This window comes from Sitophilus oryzae, unplaced genomic scaffold (genome assembly GCF_002938485.1).
Source record: "Sitophilus oryzae breed Bouriz unplaced genomic scaffold, Soryzae_2.0 scaffold_179_pilon_pilon, whole genome shotgun sequence".
Lineage (NCBI taxonomy): Eukaryota > Metazoa > Arthropoda > Insecta > Coleoptera > Curculionidae > Sitophilus > Sitophilus oryzae.
Window position 1 is genome coordinate 5933106 of NW_022146501.1, and position 20680 is coordinate 5953785.

A 20680-nucleotide genomic window follows, 5' to 3' on the forward strand; every position below is an offset into this window, starting at 1 on the left:
TGATTGGTACTAATACAAAAACCAAGCTAAATGTGGCCCCCGGTCTGTTCAGATAATGATATACTTCTAATACACATTTTGTAAAAATTGAATGACGTATGTATAATGCTTGACAAAATTCAAGTATTTATACAGGGTGTCCCAGGCTGAGCCTGCATTAGAAGTTTCTAGAGAACTACAATATCTACATCCGAGATTTTTTGCATATCATTGTTTCACAACGAGATCTATCGATTAAAAATATTTTCAATATGGCGGCACTTCCGGAAGTACAGGAAGTTGACAGCAACTTTCTTATTTTAAATGGGTGTTCCAATTTTTATTACGTATTTAAATTCTCTGTAAAATTTTATGAATTTTAATATTAAACACTCTATACCTAACGTTAACTGTTTTTGAGAAAAAAAATATTTATAATTTTTGGAGGAAAAAAACTGCCTGTCAAAAATATGTATATAGCCTAAACGCGTGAAATTTAGTGATCGCCTATCATGTATCTGTTTCAAAAATTAAATTGTGCGAATGTCATATAATAACGGCCGCAACTATTATGGAATTGAGCGATTAAAAAATTATCATAAATCGTTTTTTTTTTGGCCTTGTTTGCAAGTTGAATAGAAAGTTATTTACTAAGATTCGGAGGCCCCTAGAGACAGGGGGCCGAGGCGGACCGCCCCTTCAACCCCCTTAGTCCGCCACTGCACCAAGGGACATAAAGGGCCATTATTACCGCTTTCCCGTTCAAAAAATTCTAATAAAGTTGCGATGAGTTTTTACGGCTATTAAGCAATCTTGTACAGTGTGTCCCATTTTGGTTGAAATCATAGGGTATCTCCGTTATTAGTGAAGATAGAAGGGTGTGTTTTGCACAAACCTGTCCCACTTTTTCGTCAAACGGAAGATGCCGTAAACAAAATTTTCATAGCCCTCTTCATTTCTGAGCTACAGGGTCTTTTAGAAAATTTTACAATTTGGGACACCCCCTGTATCTCTGTTATTGTTAAAGATATCGAGAAGGCGAAAACTGCTTATTGTAGAACTTTTTACGTAGAATACAGTGGCGTAGTCTGTTTTTCTACCAAAAAAATATTTTTGAAAATATGAACTAAAGTTATGTTTTTTCAAATGGAACATCCTGTATATTTATAAATCATATTATCTGTCTTGCTATGAGCTTCTCAAAAATATATATCACTCTATATTTATTTTCACTATTTACTGCAATATTTAAAATATATCATTTTCTTATTAGTAGGCCGTGATAAATAACAAAAAATCAAAATGGTATTTACTAAAATAGTCATACACATATTAAAATTTGGGATTGATATATTTTACTTTTGAAATAACTGTTACCACTGAAACTGTGAATATATTTTTCTTTTTTTTATAACGGGATGGGTTTGCAAATATCTAAATCTTAAATTATTAAAGCATTTTTCAGGTGTTCGAAATTGTTGTAGTGCCCACGATATATTTCGTATTTCGAAAATCCTCAAAATCAGAAATCGAGAACGACGAAATCCGGGAATCGAGGAGGCTATCAATATGTGTTCATTGGTTCCAATTCATTGATTTGAAAAATAATAATTTAACAGTATTCTAATATTTCCATAGTTATGTGGGGGAATGTTCCCCATCTTGCTGAAAGTATATTTGACGTAAATTAGCTAAAGGAATATCTAAAATTTCCGATACGATAGATTAGTCTTACGTATACACGTATTCCAAGATTTACAAATAGCGGTAGAGACTTAAGTTTCCCTAATATATAAAGAATTTATTAGCGGCTCCCAAAATAAAACAAAAGACAGATAGCAGTATACTTTTAATAATTCTTTAGATTCTTTTATTATCAATCATGGCCTACTAATAAATATGATCTTTTAATAAAAACTTTTAAATATTGCAGTAAATAGTGAAAATAAATATAGAGTGATATGTATTTTTGAGAAGCTTATGCCAAGACAGATCATATGATTTATAAATATACAGGGTGATCCATTTAAAAAAACATAACTTTAGTTCATATTTTCAAAAATATTTTTTTTGTAGAAAAACAGACTACGCCACTGTATTCTACGTAAAAAGTTCTACAATAAACAGTTTTCACCTTCTCGATAGCTTTAACAATAACAGAGATACAGGAGGTGACCCAAATTGCAAAACTTTCAAAAAGACCCTGTAGCTCGGAAACGAAAAGGGCTATGAAAATTTTGTTTACGGCATCATCCGTTTGACAAAAAAGTGAGACAGGTTTGTGCAAACCGCACCCTTCTATCTTCACTAATAACGGAGATACCGTATGATTTCAACTAAAATGGGATACCCTGTACACTTCGCACTAAAAGAGGTTCTAAAAAGAAGAATGTTCGACTGCAAGGTCTGTTAGTAAACATTTTTAAGCTTAAAGTATCACAACGAAACCAGAAACAACCAAACCAGAAACTTCTTCGAGTGGTCTAGGACACTCGAAGAAGTTTCTGAGGGCTTATGATCAAGAAAAATCACAGATCTTCCTGGGTCTGAGTAAGAACAATCTTCGGATTGTCACAGGGTTTTTAACAGGACACTGTCTCCTCAATGAACACCTCAGTAGATTGAAACTAAGAAGAAACGGCGAATGCAGATTCTGTGGGGAAGATGGTGAAACACCAGTACACCTCATCACTGAGTGCGCCGAGACGACAACCATTCGTGCCATGAATTTTGGTACGACTGATATTGGAGATGGAGAACTACCCTCTATAAAACCGTCCCAGATACTGGCTTTTGTCAAAGCCCTGGGACTGTATGATGAGTTATGATTCAAGAAAGGGGGACACAATGGATCTGTAAGGTCGAAGTGATTAACCCCCCTCCCACTCATTCTAAATTCTAAAAAAAAAAAAAGCTTAAAGTATCACAACGATACCACAAGATATTTAAACCAAAAACTCGTAATACAAAACTAAAGTGTCAAAACGAATGACAATATCAGGAAATAAATGTGACAACTTGGCATTTTTTACAAAAAAGCTACCACCTCAGTCCCCAGCGGGTAATTTAAATTCCAGTTAATGTCAGCCCGGCGCCGAATATGTCCTTGGTGGCAACAATGAATTTAAAAATCGCGTCCTCGATTACGTAACTAAAAAGTTTAATCGGTATCAAATATATTTCATCATTGTTAGAGGCTGCATTCCGATATGAAATTCGATGCATTTATCGGTATATTTTATTTCTGTGTTTTTTTGTTCAGGTTTAACTTTAAATCAACAGCCACCAATGGAACGGTGCCGAGGATACCAGAAAAATGGAAACGGTGACTCAGAACAGTGATCCGGACAGCCCCAACCAGCATCACGTGAACCATCACAACCACCACAACTCTCGAGTGGTGATGGTTCTATGATGAATTTGGTGGTCTTCCTGTACATATCTAGGTTTTGTTCAATTGAGACATGTGTCTGTATCAAACAAAAAATATACCAAAAATATAATTTAAAAATAATATAAACAAGAATGGTTTAATGTTATACAGAGATTTCAGTAATTCTTTATCAAAAAATATTGATCATTGACACGCAACTTTGCCACTTTCGAGAATCAAACTATTCTTCTTCTATTTTCTTATGATACAGGCACATTTCCTCTATACAGGGTGGCTTTATATTAAATAATAACTGGTAATTGTAATACACGTCTACCCTGTATAAAAAATTTAATTTATACATATTTATAAATAGATTATTTGTTATAAATATAGAGAGCGTGAGAACGTTTATGAATGGGTGAATTACATTGTTCCAATTGTAAGAAAAATACTAATTTTAATACCTAAACATACAAAAATCTCGAATAGTAAGATTGCACATAAAAATATTCCATGCATAGGACATAATAATAATAATTATAAAATTGTAAACATATCTTCCTAGGTTATATATTTATTTTTCATCAGCGATAACGTGACCTATAAAAAAATTATGTCTTCGAGAAATTGTTATTGTGCAAGAACATGTGCAAGGTGATTTAAATATGATCTACAAAAAGTTGTAGCTAAGCTATATGATATTCACCATATATTTTTAGATGTAAAAAATCGGGATTTCTAAGCCATCTTGACGCCGTGATTATAAAGAAAATGATTATAAGTTTTTTGTCGGGAAATTTGAATGTATCACCTTGCACAAATATTACATGTTTATTAATTATATAGATTTTTTTGGGGAATAGTCTATACCATTTGAATGAATATTATTCTTAGATGTTTAATTTTATCAATTTTATGTTTATTTGTACGTAGGGCTCAACAACAGTTTTAACTGATATAGTTTACTTTAAAGTTTTTTAATTTTATTACAAAAATATTTACTAAAACCACTGCCCCTCGAAAGGGACGCACAATAGGCTCTAAAACGTCTCTAAGATATGAGGCACCTGTCATTGTGCCATCAATAAAATCAAGAGGAGTTCGAGCTCCGTGCATTATACCTGCCCATACCATAATGCTTCCCCCTTGAAACGGGACACGGGGTTGAGCTGCATTCAAGCGTGCTCGTCTTCCAGATGCTCTCCAGACCAAAGTTCGTCGCGAGTCTGACACTCGGCCTATTCTTGTTACATCACTAAACATGACGAAATTCCAATTAGGTCCACTTGCTCTCATCTTCTCAGCCTAGTGTAGTCGCGTAATTTTGTGCTGTAAATTAAGCTTCGGAACACGTAGAGGCCTCCTTAAATGTAATGCTCTATCATGGAGTCTTCTAGCTATGGTCTTTCTTGAAACATTTACTCCTTCAAGGCTCATTTTTAATAGCAATACTAGAAAGCCAGGGGATTGCGTCGTGCAATTAGGGATATTTGTCGGTCTTGCACAGCAGTAGTAACTCTCTTTCTACCTCTTCCAGGCCGGTCTGTAACTTCGTTTGTCTCCCTGAATTTTTTTAATATTCGCGAAACATCGCTTTGGTTAACTCCTACAATTTCAGCTATTGCAACTTACCAGTAGCACTGTTGAGACAGTGTTACTATTCTGACTCTATTAAACTGTGAAATAATGTTTCTAGGCATTTTAAGGCCAAAACAATGGTCAAATTTCTTCTGAAACCCAAGAAACCACGAATCGAAATGTGCAAGAATCTGTAATAATTTTGGGTCTGAACAATAAACATTGTTTACCATATCCATTTTAACAAAAAAATGATTACAGATTATCAAAGTTATGTATAAAAAAAGATTCTTTAAATTCCTTTCCGTATATTTTTAAAAGATATATGCAATAATTTTGGCCATGTGTGTATGTGCTGTGTGTAATATTAAACATTCAATAAATGAACTAAGGTAATTCTTAGGTTGTAGAGGCGACGCCTGTAAAGTACGCCAGCTACGACACTACCAGAGGTTACGTAGTATCGAATAACAAATGTTTAGATGTAGGCTGGCCGTATTCTGTGAGTCCGTCGTCTGGAATCATCCAGCCTGTGCAAGTTATGAGCACGCCACAGCTGGAACTCAGCGGAAGTCCTCATAAGGTAATTTATCAAAATATACCTAATCCAGATATGAAACACATCGTACGATAAATCGTGACGTGTATACCGTGGCTAATACAATTCAAAGAAGATTTGTTTGTATAATTGAACTAATTTTACTTTTTTCTTAAAGGAGACTATCAAAAAACATTCGTCTTCGCCTCAGCATCAACTAATCACTCCGAAAATCGAAGAAATTAAACAAGATACGCCGCTGATGCAGTCACAAGACAGTCCTGGAACCCACCACATCAGCACGCCACAGCATTTTTCTCCAATTCCTACCAGCAATCAAGGGGACATTCCCAGCAGACAAACTGTACTAATGTGGGGGTAAGTACGCTTATATAAGTTCACTTCTTTGAATACAAAGATTAAGAAATGAGTATAAAGGTTGATTCTCACTATACCTTCCCTATCAGCTGCCTTCCTTTTACATAAAATATTATATCATGTAAACGAATAGGACAATGCACACCATCCGTTCCGTTTCCTTCCGTTCCATATCCTTTCCTTGCATACATTTTTTGGGGAACGGACTGAAGCATATTGGAAACAGCGTTGTCAAGTTCTTCTCATTCTTTCACCTCTTAATTAAATCTATTACATTTTTCAAAAGATACAAATTTTTAAAATAAAACTTTCGTAATTATATAAATTGTACAATAAAAAGTATGGAACTGATACGGAACGGAAGCTTACGTATAGCGTCAATACAATAAAAAATACGTAACGGATACTGAATGTGGAATGGAAACGGAAGGTATAGTGAGAATCAACCTTAAAGGTGAGTGTATATGCATCCGTAAAGCCCCGTTCTCAGAACTTCGTCTGGTCGCCAGCGACAGGTCAAATTAACCAATGAGATTTGTACAAAATTCAAACAGCTGTCAATTTTAAATTTTAACAACTCCCATTGGTTCTTTGAAGTGTCAACCACTGTCGCCAGCGACGACACGTCGTTCTGGGAACGGGGCTTAATGGATCGTTCGTCTTTCCTTCACTCCAATCATATTTAAGTATGATCTGTCATTTTTTTGAAATAAACCATTAAAATTGAATAAAATCAACGACGTTGACAATCACGTACATTGTGTTTTTTTTAAGATCTCACAACTCCACCCCAGTGAACAGTCGAAGCCCTTTGAGCGATGGTACTACTTCGCAGGACTACCAACATCATCAAATCAACACAGTTCCGGTCACTGTCAATCATCAAATTACAACGGTCCAAGTAACGGATGAACAACACTCCATTGAATCTTTAAAAGGTTTGAATAATATATACTATATACGGAGCGATCAACAATGATTGAAATAGTTGGCAGTACTGTTAGAGGATTAATGATACTAGGTACTAATACAAAAACCAATTCGATAAAAAAAATAACAAATTATGTCAATTCATTGACATCATTTTAGGGATTTTCTTTATCTTCTTGAAAATTGACAAAATATTTTAGGAAACAAAAATAAAAAATAAATTAATTATAAATATACCTATGAACAGTTATTATTTACATCAACAAAACACACTCACCTTCTTAACAGCACTTAAGCAGTGGCGGGGGCCCCCGACTAAGCCTGTCGGGGGCCCGGGGCGGCGAAGCTAAATGTGGCCCCCAGTCTGTTCAGATAATGATATACTTCTAATACACATTTTGTAAAAATTGGATGACGTATGTATAATGGTTGACAAAATTCAAGTATTTATACAGGGTGTCCCAGGCTGAGCCTGCATTAGAAGTTTCTAGAGAACTACAATATCTACATCCGAGATTTTTTGCATATCATTGTTTCACAACGAGATCTATTGATTAAAAATGTTTTCAATATGGCGGCACTTCCGGAAGTACCGGAAGTTGACAGCAACTTTCTTATTTTAAATGGGTGTTCCAATTTTTATTACATATTTAAATTCTCTGTAAAATTTTATGAATTTTAATATTAAACACTCTATACCTAACGTTAACTGTTTTTGAGAAAAAAAATATTTATAATTTTTGGAGGAAAAAAACTGCCTGTCAAAAATATGTATATAGCCTAAACGCGTCAAATTTAGTGATTGCCTATCATGTATCTGTTTCAAAAATTAAATTGTGCGAATGTCATATAATAACGGCCGCAACTATCATGGAATTGAGCGATTAAAAAATTATCATAAATCGTTTTTTTCAAATGGAAATCCACTTTTTTATTTCACTCGTGGAAAGATTTTCGTTACTTTGGTTTTTAAAATTTCTTAGTTTTTGATTATACATGTTCCTGTACCTAAAATAAATCGTTTTTCCGGACACCCTGTATACTGTAATAATTATAATAAAAATCCATATAGATATAAATATGTTACTCATCAGCATCAGTCTTTATGTAGGGACCTGATGGGCCCCCGGAGTATTAAGGGCCCCAGCTCTAAAAAGGCCCCAAAACGATAACATCAATTTTTTAAACCTTATAATAATATTTTTAAATAGAAAAACGAATGCAATTTGATGTAATAAAACAAGTAAGTGCAAAAGTAAAGTGTTTTGGTGTATTGTGGTGAATTATTTTGCTGTTATAACACCAAAGGTTCCTACCCCAACTGTAATATATTAGAGGTATTAAATTATTGAACATTTTGCTGATGAGCCATATACTACCATTCACGGGTATTTAATGGCAACTTATGATGACAAAGTGATGGAAATACCGGTTTCACATATGTGCCGCGTTACTTTCGCAACCGTTCCAGGAAAATACCGCGACAAAATATCGCGATTTTGTAAGTCCTACAAGATCCGAGGGGCCCCTTCGATGTCTCAGGCCCGTGGCCCCCGATATACTAAAGACGGCACTGCTCATCGTCGGTAAAGAAGCTAGAATATAAGTTATGCTCTGCATTGGTTGTAATTTAAAATGTTTATTCAGTAAAAATAAATAATGAAACCATTGAAAAATAACTTAAAAGCTAAAATAAATAAATTCAGAATTCTCAAAATATATAAAAAATAATAATTATTCGATATTTTAAACAAAGAAAATTACCCCTTGATTTAATTTCCTAAATAGAAAATGCCATTGACAATTACTGGGGCCTGATAAGTGATAATTAAGTAAATATCTGCTTCCGCCCCTTCAGCCCCCCCCCCCTTAGTCCGCCACTGCACTTAAGGGACATAAAGGGCCATTACTACCGCTTTCCCGTTCAAAAAATTCTAATAAAGTTGCGATGAGTTTTTACGGCTATTAAGATATCTTGTACAGTGTGTCCCATTTTGGTTGAAATCATAGGGTATCTCCGTTATTAGTGAAGATAGAAGGGTGCGGTTTGCACAAACCTGTCCCGCTTTTTCGTCAAACGGAAGATGCTGCAAACAAAATTTTCATAGCCCTCTTCATTTCTGAGCTACAGGGTCTTTTCGAAAATTTTGCAATTTGGGACACCCCTTGTATCTCTGTTATTGTTAAAGGTATCGAGAAGACGAAAACTGCTTATTGTAGAACTTTTTACGTAGAATACAGTGGCGTAGTCTGTTTTTCTACCAAAAAAATATTTTTGAAAATGTGAACTAAAGTTATGTTTTTTCAAATGGAATGCCCTGTATATGTATAAATCATATGATCTGTCTTGCTATGAGCTTCTCAAAAATATATATCGCTCTATATTTATTTTCACTATTTACTGCAATATTTAAAATATATCATTTTCTTATTAGTAGGCCGTGATAAATAACAAAAAATCAAAATGGTATTTACTAAAATAGTCATACACATATTAAAATTTATTTGGGATTGATATATTTTACTTTTGAAATAACTGTTACCACTGAAACTGTGAATATATTTTTCTTTTTTTTATAACGGGATGGGTTGGCAAATATCTAAATCTTGAATTATTAAAGCATTTTTCAGGTGTTCGACATTGTTGTAGTGCCCACGATATATTTCGTATTTCAAAAATCCCCAAAATCAGAAATCGAGAACGGCGAAATCCGGGAATCGAGGAGGCTATCAATATGTGTTCATTGGTTCCAATTCATTGATTTGAAAAATAATAATTTAACAGTATTCTAATATTTCCATAGTTATGAGGGAGAATGTTCCCTATCTTGCTGAAAGTATATTTCACGTAAATTAGCTAAAGGAATATCTAAAATTGCCGATACGATAGATTATTCTTACGTATACACGTATTCCAAGATTTACAAATACCGGAGACTTAAGTTTCCCTAATATATAAAGAATTTATTAGCGGCTCCCAAAATAAAACAAGAGACATATAGCAGTATACTTTTAATAATTCTTTAGTTTCTTTGATTATCAATCATGGCCTACTAATAAATATGATCTTTTAATAAAAACTTTTAAATATTGCAGTAAATAGTGAAAATAAATATAGTGATATATATTTTTGAGCAGCTTATGGCAAGACAGATCATATGATTTATAAATATACAGGGTGTTCCATTTAAAAAAAACATAACTTTAGTTCATGTTTTCAAAATTATTTTTTTGGTAGAAAAACAGACTACGCCACTGTATTCTACGTAAAAAGTTCTACAATAAACAGTTTTCACCTTCTCGATAGCTTTAACAATAACAGAGATACAGGAGGTGACCCAAATTGCAAAACTTTCGAAAAGACCCTGTAGCTCGGAAACGAAAAGGGCTATGAAAATTTTGTTTACGGCATCTTCCGTTTGACAAAAAAGTGAGACAGGTTTGTGCAAACCGCACCCTTCTATCTTCACTAATAACGGAGATACCGTATGATTTCAACTAAATTGGGATACCCTGTACACTTCGCACTAAAAGAGGTTCTAAAAAGAACAATGTTCGACTCCAAGGTCTGTTAGTAAACATGTTTAAGCTTAAAATATCACAACACAATCCGTTTAAACAAAAAACTCGTAATACAAAACTAAAGTGTCAAAACGAATGACAATATCAGGAAATAAATGTGGCAACTTGGCATTTTTTACAAAAAAGCTACCACCTCAGTCCCCAGCGGGTAATTTAAATTCCAGTTAATGTCAGCCCGGCGCCGAATATGTCCTTGGTGGCAACAATGAATTTAAAAATCGCGTCCTCGATTACGTAACTAAAAGTTTAATCGGTATCAAATATATTTCATCATTGTTGAAGGCTGCATTCCGATATGAAATTCGATGCATTTATCGGTATATTTTATTTCTGTGTTTTGTTCCAGGTTTAACTGAAATCAACAGCCACCAATGGAACGGTGCCGAGGATACCAGAAAAATGGAAACGGTGACTCAGAACAGTGATCCGGACAGCCCCAACCAGCATCACGTGAACCATCACAACCACCACAACTCTCGAGTGGTGATGGTTCTATGATGAATTTGGTGGTCTTCCTGTACATATCTAGGTTTTGTTCAATTTTTGGGACATGTGTCTGTATCAAACAAAGAATATACCAAAAATATAATTTAAAAATAATATAAACAAGAATGGTTTAATGTTATACAGAGATTTCAGTAATTCTTTATCAAAAAATATTGATAATTGATATTAATCTTTATCAAAAATATTGATCATTGACACGCAACTTTGCCCCAATTTCGAGAATCAAACTATTCTTCTTCTATTTTCTTATGATACAGGCACATTTCCTCTATACAGGGTGGCTTTATATTAAATAATAACTGGTAATTGTAATACACGTCTACCCTGTATAAAAAATTTAATTTATACATATTTATAAATAGATTATTTGTTATAAATATAGAGAGCGTGAGAACGTTTATGAATGGGTGAATTACATTGTTCCAATTGTAAGAAAAATACTAATTTTAATACCAAACATACAAAAATCTCGAATAGTAAGATTGCACATAAAAATATTCCATGCATAGGACATAATAATAATAATTATAAAATTGTAAACATATCTTCCTAGGTTATATATTTATTTTTCATCAGCGATAACGTGACCTATAAAAAATTTATGTCTTCGAGAAATTGTTATTGTGCAAGAACATGTGCAAGGTGATTTAAATATGATCTACGAAACGTTGTAGCTAAGCTACAGTACATCTGCTGGATCTGTGTCTATGAAAGGAATGCGGACAAAAAACATTTAAATAAACAGCAATATATTTTATACGTCGTTTTGACGAGTGCGTCACCGCAAATCGCTCCGCCCACTCATTTTATTGGCTACTTGCAAATTTGTTGAATTTTTATTGATGGGACGCGTCGTTTATTTTTTTTACGAAAAACATCGAGAGAATATCATTTCCCCTCTCACGGATACCCCGTAGCTACAGAACGGACAGACGTACTGTATATGATATTCACCATATATTTTTACATGTAAAAAATCGGGATTTCTAAGCCAACTTGACGCCGTGATTATAAAGAAAATGATTATAAGTTTTTTGTCCGGAAATTTGAATGTATCACCTTGCACAAATATTACATGTTTATTAATTATATAGATTTTTTTGGGGAATAGTCTATACCATTTGAATGAATATTATTCTTAGATGTTTAATTTTATCAATTTTATGTTTATTTGTACGTAGGGCTCAACAACAGTTTTAACTGATATAGTTTACTTTAAAGTTTTTTATTTTTATTACAAAAATATTATAAAATAGTATGTTGAACCTTACTGTACTCAAACAATGCTAGTCAATCAGTGGTTACTTGTATATTAATTTTGTATTATAGTTTAATTTATATTGTATGTAGAATTATATGTATGAAAAAAATTTATCTGTAGCTAAATTGGTAATGCTAACAAATGTTACTGTTTTCATTCTATCAATATAAAGTAATATTAAGGGTAAATTTGTTAACAAAAGGACGTTAACAATCGGAAATATAATAAAAATATGCACAAATCAATAAGGGACACTTTATTAAAGGATAATATCCCACTTCTGATATTAAAAATCCGGGAATATTTATTAATATTAATATAATTATTGCTTTCTGAAGTTATTTATGAATTGTTTTAGTGTATTATTGCTGGCTGACATTTGTTTGAAATTATCTAGCTATTATTTGATCAGATATATAATATATAATATAAAATCATTGATACTGGGATCTTCATTGTCTTCATTAAAATCTTACTTTGGAGTATAGAATTAGAATATATGAAATTTTTCAAAATACGTTACTCATATTAGTTTATATTGGCAGGATAAAACCAGACTTTTGAATACCATATACATTCCATTTTCTATAGTTAAATAAACAAATCTTTTATTTTCTATACGCTTTTTCTTGTAAAAATACCTGTATAAAATGCAAACGTTTGTCCAAACCCACGTTTTATTTATTTATTAAAAGTCTCCAAATGCAGATACAACTTAATAATGTAGGCTATATAAATTGAACGAAAAAAATAAAAATAAAGCTAATACCAATGGTGTAAGAAAATGAATTTATTGAAATAAAACTATATATTGAAATTTATCTGTGTGTTTCTATTAAGTTCTGTCCAGTCTTATTAGTTCAGTTCAGGTAAAACAGATCGTTTTTCGTCTACACACATTGTTTTACTTACGTTTTGACTAACGGGCAAAACTCACAGGTAAAACGTTATGTGTAGACGGGACTTTACCCTAAATTATTGAAGATGAGACTTATGGCAAAACAAATAATGAAACAAATACATTCTAGTAACATAATGTATTTAAACAAAACTAACTTATAAGGTTACACTTTCTAATTCAAGTTCTTCACTTTCTTCCCTTGCTTTTTCATTCATATCTTTAAGATACAACTCATGGTTGATCTTTAATTGTTCCCTTGAAGGTGGACTCCATAAATAACACCTTTAAAAGTATACACTCAATATTATCAAGATTCAAATACCAGGGTATTCCAATTACCTAGTTATAAAACTGCCTGCTCTTTTTGGTTTTTGTGTATAGACATCTTTAATTATTGAAGCAAAGTTTTCTTCTAAATGGGTTGGTTCCATATTCAGCTGTAATATGACTTTTATTTTTTAAAAAATCAGTATGTTATTAAGCATTAATATATATATGTGAAATTATATGAATCCTAGACCAATTATAAATTGTAGGGGATATGAATGTTTTACAAAAATTTTAAGTAGGATTTTTATGCGTCCGATATCCCAAGAACAATATTAATTTAATTAGTTGAATTTAAAGACTTTGATTGGTTAGAAAATTCCGTAGTTTTAAGATAGATTTTATTATTTTTGCATTCTCATGCCTCCGTTTACAGGATAATACAAATCGCGCGCTTGTGATTGGTCAAAAATATTTGACAATGACAATTCATAATACAATTCCAAATTCCAATTGTCATTTTTTGTTTTCACTTCCATAACGGTTTCCATGAGTTTTACTGATCAGAAATTATTATTTTGTTACCACTCTTTAAAATGTAGAAATATATATAATCTAGAAAAGGAATAACCTCTTCCTGATAGTGACAATTATCCCAAATTTGTCATCAAAAAATAAGGTTAGTTACTTAGTTACAAAGAGTTAAATTTATATATATTTTAGACTTGTTTAAATAAGACCATTTTTTAGGAAACTTCTGACCTAATGAATAGGACGTCACTGAATTGGTTTAAAAAATTCTGACAATATAGCTCCAATAAAACTGGTGAAAAAAGGTATATTACTCAATAATAACAATATTACTTGAATTTGTAGTGATTTTTTTAGTGATTATATTAAGCTGTACAAGATTAAAAATACATTTACCAAATAAACTAACTTGAGCATTGAACAAATGTTCACTCACCGTTCCTATGATGGCATTTATTTGACCAAAATCTTTTTCATACTCGTCTTTAATAGCCTGGTAACTGACGCCTCTTAAAAACCTATCTACTGTACTTCCCAGGTTTACGTCTAATGTTCCAGTCTTAACATTTGGAAATTTTCTTTTCATGATCCCCCTAAAAGATAAATACAAGTTAATACACTATCTAAAATAACAGAATCTTAAATTACACTGCTTACCTTAGTTGCACTAATTCAGGTAAAATATCTGGGTGAGCTATATAATGTTGAAAATCCAACAACGAAAGCTTAAAATAAAAAAAAATATATTAAATAATTCAATTATATTAAGGAATATACAAATACCTGCCCGACTTGTAGTTGTTTAATTATTTCCGCGCCCCCAACAACCTGCGCCCCTGCATCTAAAGCTTCCTTTTGACTTTCTAAGTTTTTGGCAAAAACCAATAAGTTTCTTTCTTCGCCATGATCGAATTTATGAGGTATGGGTGCGATTCTATAGAAATTATCCAGGAATCTCGTCTAAAAAAAGAATAAAAACATACTTGATTTATTTTAAATTATACAAATACTAACCTTCTTCTCCCCTTGCATGTTTAGTTCTACTGTAAGATGGAGTTCAGCGTTCGGTTTGTTATACATTTCTGGATGGTGAGTTTCTCTATGCGCATTAACAGCTTCGACAAACGGATACACGATCCACTTGTAATATTTCATAGGAAAAACGTTATCGATAGGGTCGCGCTTCCATGAATCGTCAAATTTTCGAGAAGCGCGAGCTGCAAGCATTTTTTCTTTATCCCGTAGATTGTGGGGAATGAACCCGATTTTCTTAATTTCCACCTTTACTTTTTTTTTGTTCTTTCTCTCCCGCGTTCCTTTTCGGGCGGCATATTCGCGAGCTGGAACTATATTAAGAACAGGTAATAATCTTGGAAGAAATTTTTGAGATGAAACAGTGTAAGTAATCTGCAACAATTCTGAAAAAAAAACAATGCATATATTCCAAAATAAGATTAAACTTGTAAAGCTTACTTTTACTTAAGAGTGACATTATAATAATTTACTTTTAAAGAAAAAGTTTTTAGACCATCAAAAAATCTTATTACAAAACATAACATAACCCTACCTAAATTCCACTGAAGGTAAAATCAATTTTTTGACAATCCACTGTTACTGCCAGGGATCTATATCAGATCTGTGGTTGACCATGTTTTCAGACTATAAATATTAAAAAGAAGAAGAATATTGCTTTTATTCTGAAATACGAAAAAGAAGAAGATTGCAGGTGGCGCCAGTGTTCAAAAAGTGAGAAAAATTTGAACTAATGTGTTTCCAAGGTTGCCAAGTTATTAGCGAAATACCGAAACTAGTCTAAATTAATATTTTTGGAAGTGTAAAATGAATTGAACCGTTACAAAATCATGATAAATCTTATAAACATTAAATACAAACTTTGTTTCAGTAGAATATATAATATATTTTCTTGACACAGGATTATTTATGCAGCAAAAAATGACCATTTAGTTTTACATGTGTTCAAGCTGACAACGTTGACGTGCGACATTTGTGATTTTACGTTGTCAACAGAAAGTTGTTATGCCTCTCTTAAATTTTTCCGATTTTCTGGTAGAAAAAGATATTTCTCTATACGCTATAAGAGTTTATTCTGTTCCTTAAGGCCTGTTTGATCTCCTGAAAATGTAAGTACCCAGTATTTCGCCCGTTTTCTATAGATTTTTCCACTTTCAAATATTTCAATTACATCATTAAAATTAAAAGTTAACATGTCGTTTACATATTTTTTCTAATTTTCACTATTTTCGTTTTCAGAGAGAGAGAGAGAGAGAATCGAGTATAAGAAAATATAGATAATGGATACATTTCTTGATGCCTCTATTGGACAATGAAAATATAGTTACTTAGAATATTACTTCATATTTGGATACTTTTTGGTAGAATTTAAAGATGTTTTTTATTCCTAAGGATTTCCTTTAAAATTATCTTTAGGTGTTTGTTCATACAGGCAATCAAATATTTTCTACATCTTTTAGAATAGGTCAGTGTTAGTATATCTATAAAGGGACCCCACATTCTCAAGAATTACATAGTATACTTCCAGATAAAAAAATAGTTTTCATGACATTTTGATATTATACGCCTTTGTCATATTTTCGTTAACAAAAATTTGTATTGTTTTATATATACATAATGCTTTAAGTTTTAATTTTCTTTTTTAGGAGTGTTATTAATAATACAGATCCAGCACCTAAAGAACACTTAAAAGAATAGACTTGGATCACCCCTTATATAATTCTGATGTTTGGCCATTGGATTGGTTTTCTATTATCCGATTTAAAGTAAGTTTATTTTATTATTGAAAAACAATTTTAGTAAATTTATTAAATGTTTATTAACAGACTAATCATATTTTTTAAGATATATTCAGAGATATGGATATATTTAATCTTAAACACAATTACTAAGCATAATTAATGAAATGTAATATTATATTTATTTCTCCAAAAATATCCTATATATAGGTATTTCGCCACTGCAAGAAAATCTACAAAATCAAATAGTTATTTTATGTAAACACTTCTGCGTTAATCCAACGGAGACTAATTGTCAGCAGTGGGCAGTGGCTTAAATAAAAATAGAAAATACCATGTCAAAGCGATAAATTTTATATTGGTGAAACATCTAGACCCTTAAATGTTCGAATTAAAGTACATAAAGATTATTTAAGAAAGGATGACTTCCAGAAATCTAAGATTAGTCATCATTAATGGGACACAAGGCACAGAATATATTTTAACAACGCCAAAATCATAATGAAAGAAGCGATAGCCTTTAAAAGAAAAATAAAAGAGGCTTTTATAATACAATCTAATAAAAATAAATGTATTGCTCATGCATCTGTAGATATTAGTAATGTATGTAGTAATGTATGGCAATCGCTTCTTTGATTTTAAAGGACATAACAAATAAACATAACATACGTAAAAAATGAAAAAAAAATCATACACAAAGTTTGAAGTTTTTTGGTTTTATCTTATTAAGTAATTATTGTTATCAGGTTTTAATTATTGTTAATTTTGAAGTTTAACTTGATATAAAGTCACTTTAACAGCACATCAACGGTTTTTGTAGACATATACCGTATGATCGAATAAAAACGTCGTCAGCGATGGCTATGAAATGAAGATCGCTGTCATTTTATATGTAAAATTATATGGGAAATGTCATCGATGTTCATTTCCAAGCCAACTGGACGCCGTTTTCTTTCGATCATACGTTATCTGTTTAAAAAAAACTAAAGTGTTGTCGAATAGTTGCATTTATATATTTTAAATAGTTTTTTTCTTTGTATTTTTTTGCTTCCGACGAGGGAAAGAAATAAACTTTCCGAATCGTTAAGCATTTTTAGCATCCGTAAGGTAAATTTGTTCATTTGTAAGCCACTGCTGACAATTAGTCTCCGTTAGATTAACGCAGAAGTGTTTACAAAAAATAACTATTTTATTTTGTAGATTTTCTTGCAGTGGCGAAATAACCATATAGGATTTTAGATGAATATCCGCCACATAAGCATATAGACATTTTTTATTATTTATTTCTTTTTTTACAGATTTTCTACAACAAATCAATGGATGTATAGAGTTCCAGGGCAGTACATTATTTGTCCTTTTCATGAATATTACCAACAATGCATCCAAAATATATTTCTTTTGGGTGAATATATTTTTACTGGATTTTAATATTCTTGGAACTTTACTTCATGTTGTTTTTGGTCTATTTTTATTTCTCTATAATAGCTTGATTCTCATATTTTCTTGAGTGTGGGATTATCATCATTTATAAATTCTATAAAATATTCCCATGACTGTATTTCTAAATATCTTACTTGCTGGGGGCAAAATTAATAATTTTTTATTGTTCATCTTTTTACTTGTGGAACTTACTTACTCAACATTAATTTGTTATCTTAAATTTATTATTTAAGTGTTTTGTGTACTTATGTATATTTTTTAACATTTTTGTGTTTCAGTGTTATTATATATCCTGCATAACAGAATTATTGATAATACAGTATATTTTGGTTTCACTCATTTGAACACTGAGAGCTGCTGGAAAAGAATATTTTGCTTGTTTTTTGAGCATTAATAGTTTTTGAATTACTGTTATTTATTTTCTTTTAGCAAGAATGCAATCTATAGTTAACTGTAAGAAGTTTATATTTCAATTTACATAGTCACAGTTTAAGAAATAAAATGATATAATTTATTATAACGTATTATAATAATATATTTAAGTTTTGAGTTTTATTTTACTTATACTGATGTATTTATTCTTTAGGCATGACTTACTAACGTGATTTATCTACAACAAGAAGTGTTCAACAATTTCTACGATAGGTAAGTTTGATATTTCATGCTATTATGCATGTATACAGTGAAGAGATAAGAAAATCTTAACATTTACATCTGAAAAAACGTCCGATATTTTGAAATTTTTCCTTTGGCGCGCTTTGTTGATTACAGCGCCACATTTATTTAGTGAGGGTTCTTGGAACTATTTTCGGAGCGATTATGACGCCACCTTATAGGAAATTATAAAACTAAGTAGATACAGGTTTCTGATTTTAGTATATGTGTGTGGCGCCATCATGAATTTAGTGTGTGAACTAGTTATTTATAGGTTTCTATAATGAAAAAAAGTAACTGGTGATATCTATGATTGAATAGCTAAACTTTACTAATAATTTTCTTAGAAATTTAAAGAAATCTGCAATTTTTAGTTCCCAAAAATATATTGAATGAGAGACATCTATGAATTAAATTTTTTACTAATTGTGATTCTAACCATAGAAAATTTTTTTTTTATTATAATTTTCCTGATTTTTCGAAAATAACCGGATTTAAAGCAGTTTATTTTCACTAATTTTCAGTTTGATGATAAATCTAACGGTTAAATTAAAATGTATGATCTATATAATATTCTTTATAACTAATTTTTAATATTGTTTATCTACAATTTGTATTTTAAAGTGTAATCTGTGAAGAGAGTATAATATAGACGTAACTTTTTTTACAGATATGCAATAATACAGTGAAGAGAGCTTGCTATGAAGAACAAATTAGAATACATCAAGTAAAATGGAAAGAAATAAGGATAGTTATCTTTTGGGAACATGTATTTGGGTCATAGATATAATTTCGTAAGAAAACCTCATCGATTGTTCCCTGCTTTTCAATGAAACTGTGTGCCTAAAAGGAGTAAACCTGGAGCAACAATATTGGAATCAACAAAACCAATGTGAGATGGTTTCTGCTTTCAAATAGTTCCTGCAAATACCTCTTCCAAAAATTATGCTCTCGAACATTCAAATCCTTGGACTCTGTGCTGTACCTCCCAAACCTGCTTTTTCTTTGATATAAAGATAATTTGAAAATACTCTTTTTGAGTATTATTGTTATGAAGATATGATTGCAGTGGATAAGGTAAACCAATTTTTTTTATTGTTTCAGTGTGTTTTTTTATTTGTTCAATTTTTCTTTAAAGTGAATAGGGAGAAAACGTGAATGAAATGAATAAGTAAGTGTAAGAAAACACAGATTACAGTTGAGTATTGGAACCTTTGGTGTTACAACAGCAAAATAAAACACTAATTCACCACAATACACCAAAACATTTTACTTTTGCAATAGATGCGCGTTTTGCTAACCATGTTAGCATCATCAGCAGATGATTAAAACTGTTTTTAATGTGCAGAAGTAAAGTGTTTTGGTGTATTGTGGTGAGTTAGGTTTTATTTTGCTAAGAAAACACAAATCAATATGACCATTTTGCTACTAAATTTTCTGTTCATCTAAAATTCTATCAAGAAGGCATAATGTGTAAAAAAATCACTCTAAGAATGGTGATACCATGCTTCAAAAAACACTCAGTATAGTTGGAATAGTAGTATAGTTATGGGAATAAGAAATTCATGGCAAATTCACTTGGTGAAAAATGCAGCATTTTATTTAAAAACTATGATTTTAGCTTAAAAATATCTTTGAATCACTCCGTATATCTATAAAAATTATATATTAATAGATATATTGTAAAAAATATTTGAGTGAAAATTTCAAACATCCCCTGTATAAGTATTTTTTATTTTTTCAGAAATATATGCGAGCTACTGGAAACATGAACAACCAGTATTCATCAGAAAGAAAATTGGTGAAAATTTAATAGAAGAGTCAAGAATCCATCCAAGGAGTTATTTTATTTCTGTAATTAATTCTAACCTCTAGCATTCTCTAATAAATCTTAATAAAATTGTAATGTACATAGTTTCATTTGAATCCCTTGAATAGTCTTTAAATTTAAGTATCTAACATAAATGTTGTATTACTATATGGTGGT

The 20680-nt window shown here is 31.4% G+C and overlaps 2 protein-coding genes and 1 long non-coding RNA gene across 3 annotated transcripts; 2 read left to right on the forward strand and 1 right to left on the reverse strand.

Moving 5' to 3' along the window:
• Positions 1 to 3295: 3295 nt before the first annotated feature.
• Positions 3296 to 11313, forward strand: LOC115882849. Its single transcript, XM_030901098.1, has 5 exons — positions 3296 to 3379; positions 5337 to 5516; positions 5650 to 5849; positions 6624 to 6787; positions 10708 to 11313. Exons 1-5 carry the CDS (start codon positions 3296 to 3298, stop codon positions 10857 to 10859), a joined length of 780 nt encoding a protein of 259 aa, XP_030756958.1. The 3' UTR covers positions 10860 to 11313.
• Positions 11314 to 13151: 1838 nt separating this feature from the next.
• Positions 13152 to 15412, reverse strand: LOC115882745 (39S ribosomal protein L1, mitochondrial). Its single transcript, XM_030900970.1, has 7 exons — positions 15302 to 15412; positions 14843 to 15246; positions 14612 to 14788; positions 14486 to 14553; positions 14265 to 14421; positions 13370 to 13467; positions 13152 to 13312 (listed from the first exon to the last, which is right to left on the reverse strand). The coding sequence occupies exons 1-7, from the start codon at positions 15318 to 15320 to the stop codon at positions 13186 to 13188; spliced, it is 1050 nt and encodes a 349-aa protein (XP_030756830.1). The 5' UTR covers positions 15321 to 15412; the 3' UTR covers positions 13152 to 13185.
• A 421-nt stretch (positions 15413 to 15833) lies between these two features.
• LOC115882746 lies at positions 15834 to 20680 on the forward strand. The gene is made up of 7 exons (XR_004050237.1): positions 15834 to 15969; positions 16100 to 16325; positions 16507 to 16626; positions 17898 to 18001; positions 18626 to 18684; positions 19364 to 19770; positions 20438 to 20680. It is a non-coding gene; the product is annotated as an uncharacterized LOC115882746 (long non-coding RNA).

What these genes read in the sequence shown, in the direction of transcription:
- LOC115882745 (XM_030900970.1), bottom strand. An exon ending in AACAACTACAAGTCGGGCAG is followed by an intron (nt 14,554 to 14,611) that starts GTATTTGTATAT and finishes TTTTATTTTAAG; the next exon opens with CTTTCGTTGTTGGATTTTCA. An exon ending in GCAGGCAGTTTTATAACTAG is followed by an intron (nt 13,313 to 13,369) that starts GTAATTGGAATA and finishes ATACTTTTAAAG; the next exon opens with GTGTTATTTATGGAGTCCAC.
- LOC115882849 (XM_030901098.1), top strand. Translation starts at nt 3,296, where the DNA reads ATGGAAACGGTGACTCAGAACAGTGATCCGGACAGCCCCAACCAGCAT. An exon ending in ACCACCACAACTCTCGAGTG is followed by an intron (nt 3,380 to 5,336) that starts GTGATGGTTCTA and finishes GGTAATTCTTAG; the next exon opens with GTTGTAGAGGCGACGCCTGT. An exon ending in CAAACTGTACTAATGTGGGG is followed by an intron (nt 5,850 to 6,623) that starts GTAAGTACGCTT and finishes GTTTTTTTTAAG; the next exon opens with ATCTCACAACTCCACCCCAG.